At 45.5% G+C, this 12,031-nt stretch overlaps 1 protein-coding gene across 1 annotated transcript in view; it reads left to right on the top strand.

Annotated features, from left to right (window-relative positions):
* Positions 1-12,031, top strand: part of LOC124622469 (lysosomal acid glucosylceramidase-like) — a 187,523-nt gene that overhangs the window by 83,819 nt on the left and 91,673 nt on the right. The window contains exon 6 of the mRNA XM_047148179.1: positions 10,104-10,341. Coding sequence (XP_047004135.1) covers positions 10,104-10,341 — 238 coding nt within the window. The remainder of the gene's footprint in view (positions 1-10,103; positions 10,342-12,031) is intronic.

The raw sequence follows: 12,031 nt of genomic DNA, 5'->3' as shown, positions 1-12,031 counted from the left end.
GGTTTGCCGATGACACTCAAATTGTCAAAGACGGCAAAGGATTTAGAAGAGCAGTTGAACGGAATGGACAGTGTCTTGAGAGGATATAAAATGAGCAACATAAGCGAAAAAAATGGTTCAGATGGCTCTGAGCACTATGGGACTTAACATCTGTGGCCATCAGTCCCCTAGAACTTAGAACTACTTAAACCTAACTAACCTAAGGACATCACACACATCCATGCCCGAGGCAGGATTCGAACCTGCAACCTTAGCGGTCACGCGCTTCCAGAGTGAAGTTGCCTTGAACATAAGCGAAACAAGGATAATGGAATGTAGTCGAATTAAATCAGGGGATGCTAAGGAATTAGATACGGAAACGAGACACTTAAAGTAGATGAGTTTTGCTATTTGGGCAGCAAAATAACTGATGATGGACGAAGTAGAGAGGATATAAAATGAATAGTGGCAATGGCAAGAAAGGCATTTCTGAAGAAGAGAAATTTGTTAACATCGAATATAAATGTGTCAGGAAGTCATTTCTGAAGGTATTTGTCTGGAGGTTAGGCATGTATTAAAGGGAAACATGGACGATAAACAGTTTAGACAAAAAGAGAATAGAAGCTTCCGAAAAGTGGTGCTACAGAAGAATGCTGAAGATTAGATACGTAGATAACGTAACTAATGAGGAGATACTGAATAGAATTGGGGAGAAGAGGAATTTGTGGCACAACGTGAGTAGAAGAAGGGTTCAGTTGGTAGGACTCGTTCTGAGGCATCAAGGGATCACCAATTTAGTATTGGAGGGAAGCGTGGAGGGTAAAAATCGTAGAGGGAGACCAAGAGATGAATACACTAAGCAGATTCAGCAGGATGTAGGTTTCAGGAGTTATTCGGAGATGAAGAGGCTTGCACAAGGTAGAGTACCATGGGGAGATGCATCAGACCAGTCTTCGGACTGAAGAACACAACGACATAAACAACATCCTAATCAGTTATGCACCGCATTAGCCAACAGTCCATGGTAGATGAAACTTCCTGGCAGACTGAAACTGTGTGCCGGACCGAGACTCGAACTCGGGACCTTTGCCTTTCGCGGGCAAGTGCTCTACGAACTAAGCTACCCAAGTACGACTCACGCCCCGTCCTCACAGCTTTACGTCTGCCAGTACCTTGTCTGCTACCTTCCAAACTTCAGAGAAGCTCTCCTGCGAATCATGCAGAACTAGCACTCCTGAAATAAAGGATATGCGCAGACATGGCTTAGCCACAGCCTAGGGGATGTTTCCAGAATGCGAGTCCATGGTAGATGTATAGACTGCGTACAACAGCCTTCCTTTACAGATGATGCATTTTTCCATAGTGCCCTCCTCTGATCATAATTCGCTAACTTTTTTGTAATCGTGTTTTGCAAACGGGAACTTAAAAATCTGCGGCACAGGTGGAGCTTAATACCTTTATTTATTAAAGTATGTCCAAGTACAACTATCTTATAATTAAAATTAATTAGTCTTCACGTTACTACATAAGTTTCTAGAACGGTGCAACGCATTAGCCAACAGTGCAAGGTAGATGAACAGACTGCCCACAAGAGCCTTCCTTTACAGATGCTGCATCTTGCATCTTTCCACAGTATCCTGCTCTCGTCATAATTCGGTGACCGTGTTGTGTATCAGAGCAGCAACCTTGTAGGTAGCATTATCACTACACTCCAGTAGTGCTTAATCTCCCATCACGTCCTTGGTGCCAAAATTCCAAATACAGAAGACCACGGGAGATTCCGGCAACATCTCTACCGCCTCAACATAACCCCATCTTCATATGTGAATACGGTAGTGAGGAAGATGCTAACCACATTTTATTCGGCTGCGGTAGAAGATATCACGATACTACAGCGCCGTTTGATGTCCTCTGGCAATACATTACGAACGAACATTTTAACTCTTTTTGCGGCAGAAGAACTGAATGTGTACAAACTCCGACAGATTTAACAGCGGAACGTGAAATAATAATATAGGAGAAACGAGTCTTTCTACATTACAATATTGCAAATAAATTAGTACGATTTTTCTTCTCAACCATCCTATTATATTAATGAATTTCCACAGGTCATGGACTTAATTAGTATTAAATGAATGCGATAATGGTTGCATTTAAATGTTAAGAAGCATTCTGATGCTAGCTACATGAATGGTAGTCAAAAACCATTAATAAATTTAAAAAAGAACATTATCACATGTACGAATAAACGAGTTTCGAAATGACTAATGTGCTGCTTTCACACGGCAAAGTTAGTGGGAACGATGAACTGCTGTACAGTTGTTTGTAGAAATGTTTCCCACAGTAAAACGGTGAAAACAGCAAGAGAGACACGAAAATGATGTTTTCCACCTGAGATATTCCCAGGATTATAGCGTGTATATACTTCAAAGTGGGCTTTCTGTCCTTAAATTTTATTGTGTATACAGTCAAGCTGTGTGATTGTTAGAAGTATACATTGTTTTTCTGGGCCTTCCGAACACAGCACCAATACACTGCATTTCTGTTCAATAGCATCAAAAGCGGATGTCGGCTGTCCCTGCTTGGCTCCAACAGTTGCCCTTGAGGAGGTTTTAAGAGGAACCGCCCACTTGCACTCCTTAAGTGTGTGAGTGCATAAGAACCAGGTACATCTGCGCTATCTACAGAAAGTGCAGGCTATAGTACGGGAGGGCTATCCACTACACTTAAGCAGTAGTATATATATAGGTCTATATTCTCTCGCCACAAGGCGGTACTATGGTGCTGTTCACTGATGAACGAGAGCTCACTATAGACAGCTTTGAGAACCCTCACAATACAGATATTTCGACAAATTAAAATCCACGTGCTCAAGGCGTTGGAAGAAACCAACACAGGTTCAGTTGAACGTATGGTTTGCTATAATTCGTGATTACATCATTGAAACTAATTTAATACCAAACAGACTAACAGGACCGATCTGCTTCATGTTTGCCAGATACGTTCTTCCCATCCAGTTGGATGCGGTGTGACACTGGTTCGCTTGTTAATGTGGCTGCAAAACGACGGACGTTTTTTATATAAATATGCGGCATCATCTGGTCGCCATATACGAAAATCGATTGACTGGTCGACTGATCTTATGCATCTTGCCTGTAGTACGTGGAACACTGTGAAGATGATAAAGTGTGCCACTCCTGAGACTTTATCACAGGAATGCACACTGTTATGGAAATAGTGAACACGAAGTCACACTTATTTCACGATGTGGCTGACTCCCCACACCGTCGATGTACACTGTGATATCACACTGGAGGAGGAAAGTTTGCAAGCTTCTTGTAATGCATTTGCACGGCGTAAGTTTCTCAACGAAATGTGGAAATCTGAAAATGAACATACGGCATTGTGGGCCGGGAGTCCCCCATTCGGTGAAGTTCGGCCGCCGAGAGCATTCGACGCCACATTGGGGGACTTCAGCGTTTAGATGGGGGATGAGATGATGATGTGGGCAACACAACACCCAGTCTCTGAGCGGAGAAAATCTCCTGCTCCAGCCGGGAATCGAACCCGGGCCCCTTGGCTTTGCGGAACACTGACTCATCAGCAGTACCAACATTTCTCTAACTTTCAAGCTCCTCCCACTCCGAGCGGGGTGGCGCAGTGGTTAGCACACTGGACTCGCATTCGGGAGGACGACGGCTCAAACCCGCGTCCAGCCGTCCTGATTTAGGTTTCCCTTGATTTCCCTAAATCGCTTATGGTAAATGCCGGCATGGTTCCTTCGGAAGGCACGGCCACTTCCATTCCGCAGCCTCCCCTACTCCGAGCTTGTACTGTGTACCTAATGACCTCGTTGTCGAGTGACGTTTAACACTAATCTCTTCGTTCTTTCATGCTTCACAATACGAATTTCAGGACACTGATTACTTCTGTGAAAATTATCAGTTTATCATCCTTCTCAACGTACTAAGAATTGCACAGGTACAGTCGGTGTGTCCGCTTTACACTGATGCCAGACGGGTTACGTGAGCTATTTGGATGCCAAGCATAGTCTCAAGAAACTTTGACACTAGTGTTCTCAAACTTCGGCGCCCCACAGCGCCGGAAATATACGTCTTAAGACAGGAATTCCAGTTTGCAAAATGACTAGTTTACAGCCCCGCGCAACATACTAACAGTTCCATCGTTTCTTCTGTGCATCCTTTTTGGGGAGTTATCAAGCAAAAACAAAATTACATTAAAAATTAGAGTCATCTGTTGATCTTTTATATCCATAGGTTGTTTGCTGAGGACTTTTATAGGTGAATTTTTCAATCTCTTTTGTGCTAACGTTAAATTCATTCGGTGATAGTGTACATATTTTTTCTTTCCGGTTTCGTTACTGGGAATTTCATGATTGCTCTTATCCTCAAACTGATGGTTTGTAACTAATTTTATCAATAAATGAGAGCACTATAGAGCATCATTAAATATTAAGAACCGACTAAGCATGTGTCTATAGGAAATGCTTATGTGATATCCAAATATTTATAAATTCTTTCGACTGACTTCTTCTAGGTGGGCAAATCTGCCGCTATCACTTTTACAAAGAGAATCATTTTCACCAGGATATAGAGTTTAAATGAGAATCTTATTAAGTATTACTGGCTGGTTTTGAGGATGCGCTCATTCTGAAGAACACAATGGCTGTGTACATATCGGCCCCGTGAGAAATGTGTAACAGAATCCACATACCATGCATAATGGACGAACGCGCCTTTCATAACAGTGCGTGTCGTATGTAGTTGCTTTATACCTCTTACAAATATGATGTGTCCACGTCCACTATGAAGCCGAGAATAAACCCACTCTTGAAATTATGTATTAGTTCTTAATAATGCGCTCATTTAAACTAAAACTCTGGCGTAAACGATGTCGTTCTTCGTAATCTCTTTCTCCTGTGCACTAAATAGAATACCCGACAAAAAGTTTGAAGCACCCAGAAGATGAGGAGGAAACTAAATGAAACTTCAGGGGTTGAGAAGGTATGTGATATTTCAGTAATTACAATTTCGAGTAGATTTAAAAACGACTTGGCAGTCTGTGGCCACTTATCAGTATGACTTTGCACCCCGTCTGGCCTGAATGCATCCACTGATACGGTTGGGAAGCTGGCCCACAACTGTTGTAACTAGTTCTAAATATTCTGGGTACTGGCAAAAGGGACGCAGTTGCGTCCGTGTTGGATCTACATATGTTCTGTCGAGGTCAGGTGTGGGGATCTTATTGGACAAGCAATTACCTCAACATTACGGAGACACTCCATAGAAACATGCATGCCATGTGCGGAGGATGTGAGGAGCATTGTCTTGCTGAAAAATGTCCTCACGATACTGTCGCCTGAGAGGTAACACGTGCGGAAGCAGGATGAAAATAGTTCAAATGACTCTGAGCACTATGAGACTTAACTTCTGAGGTCATCAGTCCCCTAGAACTTAGAACTACTTAAACCTAACTAACCTAAGGACATCACACACATCCATGCCCGAGGCAGGATTCGAACCTGCGACCGTAGCGGTTGCGCGGTTCCAGACTGGAATACAGGATGACCTTGGCGTCCTGTTGTGCAGCCAGAGTTCTCTCGATCACTACCAGCTGCTACCTGAAGCAGTACCCGATGGTTCTCCACTCCAAGAAGCCAGGAGTAACGCTGCTGTTCCCCTTCAAAATATTGGAAGAAAGCGATCTCTCCCCAGCTCGCCACCATACTCTTTACTTGGTTACTTTACTTTACGCGATCAGGCCCAATGGACCGCGCGCTGCTTTGAGAGATTGCCTCCACTTCAGCCTGTCTTCGGCACCTTTCTGCCATCCTTTCAGCAGTCCCACTATCTGAAGGTCTTTGAATACGCAGTGACTCCATCGAGTTCTAGGTCTTCCTACGGGCCTTCTGCCGGTTGGCTTGGTGCTGAGTACAGTTTTCGGCCATCGGTTGTCCTGCATTCGAGCAACATGCCCTGCCCACTGGATATGATATTTTTACTGTTGAAACGTGATCCAAGGTATTTAAAGAGAAGAACTTTTCTGAATTTAGAATGTTGGTCAATTTCAAAGTAAGGATTTGGGGTTGTGAGTCGACCTATTTCCATGCACTGTCGCAATAACAAATCTTGAGCGAATTGGGAACCTCTGAAAGGGTGTACTAATTTTTTTCCGGTTGTGTTATATCTTTCAATAACAGACATTAAATATTGTAACGTCTCAAAAGGTCTTTGAATACGCAGTGACTCCATCGAGTTCTAGGCCTTACTACGGGCCTTCTGTCGTTGGCTTGGTGCTGAATACAGTTTTCGGCCATCGATTGTCCTGCATTCGGGTAACATGCCCTGCCCACTAGAGTCGTCGTGTCTTCATTATAGCCACGATGTTCGGCTCATTGTAAATATTATACAACTCTGTATTGTGACGAATCCTCCATTTTTCACTCTCATTAACATAAACTGGTACAAAAAACTTACGAAGGTCTTTCCTTTCAAATACCATCAGTCTGTTCAGATCTGGCTTGGTTGTACTCTAGGTGGCGCATCCATATAGTACTGGCTGTAGGAGTGTTTTGTAGATGTTTATTTTGAAATGTCTGGACAAACTTCTGGTTACAGCGATTACATACCTGTAGTCTTGCCTGTATTTTATTTTGCTGGGTGGTTCATCTCTGAATACTGCCCCCAGATATTTGAACTCCCTGACTTGACTCGCCACCATACTTACCGAGAATAATTATCCGGTGTAATGCGAGCCCGCGATTCACCGCTGTACACAATGCAGCGCCATTCATCAGCAGTCCATGTTTCCCTGTCATATCACCACTCCAGACGCAGCCGTTTGTGCTGCTGTCTTAACAGCCCTATATCCAGTGTTATATGGGATGTGCTTTATCTGAGAGTGGGGAGATGTACCACCACCAAGGCAGGATCGCTGTATTGTGCTTCAAGCACATTGTAACTCCTGCAGATTTTCAGACGTGATCGACCGGATCCTTGATGCTAGTATGGCTGCCCTCGCATCTGACCACTGTCACATCCGAATGCCCTACTAATCTGGATACTACACAGTTCCATCAGCTGGCCAAACAGAAACAGTTCAGACGCTGTCAGATGGTGATAACATTGTCTCGTAGGAGTAAGTGACGTCTTCGTGTCCTTCATAGTGATTACTGAACTTCTGACGCTGTCCTCCCAGTTCAGACACTGAAAGGAGAGAAGTGATGGGATACCTCGTAATGTCGTGTCAGACCTCCTTTTGCCCGGTTTTGCGTAGCGTCTCCAGGTGGCATGGAATAAATGAGTCGTTGGAAGTCCCCAGGAGAAAATTGAGCCATAATGCCTCTCCAGACGTCCATAACTGCGAAAGTGTGCCGGTGCAGGATGTTGTGCACGAACCGACCTCTCGATACTGTCCCACAAATGTTCGATGGTATTCATGTTCAGGAAATTCAAATGTGTGTGAATTCCTAACGGACCAAACTGCTGAGGTCACTACTTAAACTAACTTATGCTAAGAACAACACACACACACCCGTGCCCGTAGGAGAACTCGAACCTCCGGCGGGAGGGGTCGCGAAATCCGTGACATATCGCCTCAAAACGCGCGGCCACTTCGCGCGACGATGGGATTGATGACAGGCGATCTGGGTGGCCAAATCATTCGCTCGCATTTGTAACTTATTTATTAAATATTTTGCTTAAACTGCTGAGTGGAACTGAAAGCAAGTGAACCTACTTTCTCTTTACTTATTCTTATCATGTCAACACTGACCCACAATATTCTAGCGCAACGTAATTTGACTGCTCAAAAAAATTAAAACCTGACTTAAAAAAATTAATTCAAAAGAATGGCCGTGACTAAAAAGAAATCTTAACAATAACCTATACATTTCATTAAGTACTTACCCCACAAAAATCTTCATTAGGGGAACTACGGCAATACAGCGAACGTCAATACTGCCAGCTAAATAAAAGATTCTAACTACTAAAGCCTCTAACTTCTAGGCACGTGGTTAGCAAAGGAAAGCTTTTGTTGCAAACCAAATAATGTATTTTCTACCTTAATAATGTGACATCCAGTTCAGACGCAAACATAAATCGTCATTGACATCTAGTACAAAAGCACATAATCATGAACAATATTCAGTCTCCAGGTCGAACATGTACGGATCGTTAGCCTACGCTAGCACTTCAGACCTCTCCCCTCCATCAATGCTAACTTCTCACATCTAACATCCATCACTGCTGGCCATTCACCTTCAACTGCTCAACAGTACTTCCATCACTGCTGGCGACTAATTTCCAACTGCCCAACACTACTGGCGATTAACTTTCAACAACGAGTCCAGCCAGCCACAGAGCCTCTTACAAAGAAAGCGCAGTCACACAGGTCCAAGCAAAGCGCTACACAGCGCTGCCAACACAGAAGCAGCCCACTTACACATTGTCCAGAAAGTTCTTCAAACCAGTCGCGAACAACTGTGGCCCACTGACATGGCCCATTGCCATGCATAAAAATTCCATCGCTCTTTGGGAACATGAAGTCCATGACTGACTATAGAAGATCTCCAAGTAGCCGAACGTAACCACGACCGAGTCCACCCCATGTAATCAGAGCCACCACCAGCTTGCACAGTGCCTTGTCGACAACTTGAGTCCATGGCTTTATGGGGTCTGCAGTACACTCTAACCCCACCATCAGCTCTTGCCAACTGAAGTCGAGACTTACCTGATCACGCCGCGATTTTTCCGTCTTCTAACGTCAACCTGAGATGGCCCTGGGCCCAGGAGAGGCTTTGCAGGCGATTTCATGCTGTTAGCAAAGGCATTCGCGTCGGTTGTCTGCTGCCATAGGGCATTAACGCCAGATTTCACCGCAGTGTCCCAAGGGATACGTTTGTCGTACGACCCACACTGGTTTCTGCCGTTATTTGATACAGTGTCACTTGTCTGTTATTGTTGACAAATCTACGCAAACGCTACTGTCCTCTGTCGTTAAGAGAAGGCTTTCGGCCAATGTTTTGTTCTTTGTAAGAAGTAATGAGTTAAATTTGGCATTCTCGGCACACTCTTGACACTTTATAGCTCCGCATATTGAATTCCCTACCTATTTCCGAAATGGAATGTACCATGGCTCTGAGCACTATGGGCCTTTACTTCTGAGGTCATCAGTCCCCTAGAACTTAGAACTACTTGAACCTAGCCAACCTAAGTACATCACACACATCCATGCCCGAGGCTGAATTCGAACCTTCCACCGTGGCGGTCGCGCTATTCCACACTGTAGCGCCTAGAACCGCTCGGCCACTGCGGACGGCGAATGTACCATGCATCAGGCTCCAACTGTCTTCCGGCGTTCAAAGTCCGTTGATTCTCGTCGGGCGGCCATAATCACGTCGGAAACCGCTTCACATGAATCACCTGCTTACAAATGGCGGCTTTGCCAATATCGCATTGCCGAAGCCGCCATTTGTACGTAGGCGATTCATGTGAAAAGCCTTCCAACGTGATTATGGCCGCCCGACGAGAATTAATATACCATGTGTATGCGATACTACCGCCAGCTATGTAGTATGTGCATATTGCTATTCCACGACTTCTGTCACCCAGAGTACACCATACCAGGTCTGGTAACAACGCTAAACACGAACAGCCACTGTGGTGGCATTTGTAGCTGTCATAGAGGATTGCAACTGTAATTATTTACGTGCCCGTCCATGATGTGTACGTACACCAAGTTACATTGACATCCGACCATCTCATCAGGGTGGTTCACTTCTTTCGTCAGGCTGTGTAGCGGCATCGGAGGGCTCTCTTCTTTGTCAGTAAACATAGAGCGAAAATGTGTTATAGAAACCTAAGTATGTTTTCTCGGCTGGGGACGTCACAAGACAGTGTCACAACATTGTGTACGATTTTTGCCAATGGGGCTATAGTTTCAGTCCACCAAGCAGTTTTCATCCTTGAGATTCAATTTAAAAAATGTTTTACAGATAAACATGCCTGGCCTCTCCATAGCAGCGAACAGCTCTCTGACGTTTACTATGCTGGCGGTATTGTGGGGAAACTGTCGCTAGCGATGATCGGTCCTCTGGTGCGCAGGTTCGTGGAGGAGTACGCCTCGGTGGGGCTCCCCATCTGGGTGCTATCGGCGCAGAACGAGCCGACGGACGGCAACTCTGACTTCTGGTTCAACTGCATGGGCTGGTCGGCGACGGAACAGAGAGACTGGGTGGCGCAGCACTTGGGGCCCACGCTGCAGGCCGCCGTCGCGCAGCCGCCGCCCGACGTCCTCGTCATCGACGACCAGCGCTCCATGCTCGACCGCTGGCCGCAGCAGGTCCGTACATCTGACCCCTTCTCAAAGGGCGTTCCTCCGTGATAGCATCCAGGAAGCACGCGGCGACTGCGTTTAAGGACATTCTTGAAGCTTCCTGACATCATAATACACTACTGGTCATTAAAATTGCTACACCAAGAAGAAATGCAGGTGATAAACGGGTATTCATTGGACAAATATATTATACTAGAACTAACATGTGATTACATTTTCACGCAATTTGGGTGCATACATCCTGAGAAATCAGTACCCGGAACAACCACCTCTGCCGTAATAGCGGCCTTGATACGCCTGGCCATTCAGTCAAACAGAGCTTGGATGGCGTATACTGGTACAGCTGCCCATGCAGCTTCAACACGATACCACAGTTCATCAAGACCAGTGACTGGCGTATTGTGACGAGCCAGTTGCTCGGCCACCAATGACCAGACGTTTTCAATTGGTGAGAGATCTGGAGAATATGCTGGCCAGGGCAGCAGTCGAACATTTTCAGTATCCAGAAAGGCCCGTACGGGACCTGCATCATGCGGTCGTGCATTATCCTGCTGAAATGTAGGGTTTCACGGGGATCGAATGAAGGGTAGAGCCACGGGTCGTAACACATCTGAAATGTAACGTCCACTGTTCAAAGTGCCGTCTATGCGAACAAGAGGTGACCGAGACGTGTAACCAATGGCACCCCATACCATCACGCAGGGTGATATGCCAGTATGGCGATGACGAATACACGCTTCCAATGTGCGTTCACCACGATGTCGCCAAACACGGATACGACCGTCATGATGCTGTAAACAGAACCTGGATTCATCCGAAAAAATGATGTTTTGCCATTCGTGCATCCAGGTTCGTCGTTGAGTACACCATCGCCGGCGCTCCTGTCTGTGATGCAGCGTCAAGTGTAACCGCAGCCATGGTCTCCGAGCTGATAGTCCGTGCTGCTGCTAACGTCGTCGAACTGTTCGTGCAGATGGTTGTCGTCTTGCAAACGTCCCCATCTGTTGACTCAGGGATCGAGGCGTGGCTGCACGATCCGTTACTGCCATGCGGATAAGATGCCTGTCATCTCGACTGCTAGTGATACGAGGCCGTTGGCATCCAGTACGCGTTCCTTATTACCCTTCTGAACCCACCGATTGCCTATTCTGCTAACAGTCAATGGATCTCGACCAACGCGAGCAGCAATGTCGCGATACGATAAACCGCAATCGCGATAGGCTACAATCCGACCTATATAAAAGTCGGAAACGTGATGGTACGCATTTCTCCTCCGTACAAGAATCATCACAACAGCGTTCCACCAGGCAACGCCGGTCAACTGCTGTTTGTGTATGAGAAATCGGTTGGAAACTTTCCTCAGGTCAGCACGTTGTAGGTGTCGTCACCGGCGCGAACCTTGTGTGAAGGCTCTGAAAAGCTTATCATTTGCATATCACAGCATCTTCTTCCTGTTGGTTAAATTTCGCGTCTGTAGCATGTCATTTTCGTGGTGTAGCAATTTTAATGGCCAGTAGTGTAAATCGTGCTCAGTTCGTTGAGAGCTTGCCCACGCGAAGTAAGATTCCGGTTTCGTGTCTCATTTCGTCTCTACTTTCGATTTTCCTGGAAGTTTTCGATACTCCTTCAAGTAATCTAGAGATATTCCATGAAGTTTCGGGATTGCAGCCGGATCGCTTCAACATCGTACTACGAT

The sequence above is a fragment of the Schistocerca americana genome, chromosome 1, assembly GCF_021461395.2.
Source record: "Schistocerca americana isolate TAMUIC-IGC-003095 chromosome 1, iqSchAmer2.1, whole genome shotgun sequence".
Lineage (NCBI taxonomy): Eukaryota > Metazoa > Arthropoda > Insecta > Orthoptera > Acrididae > Schistocerca > Schistocerca americana.
This window is presented reverse-complemented; position numbering and strand designations above follow the sequence as displayed.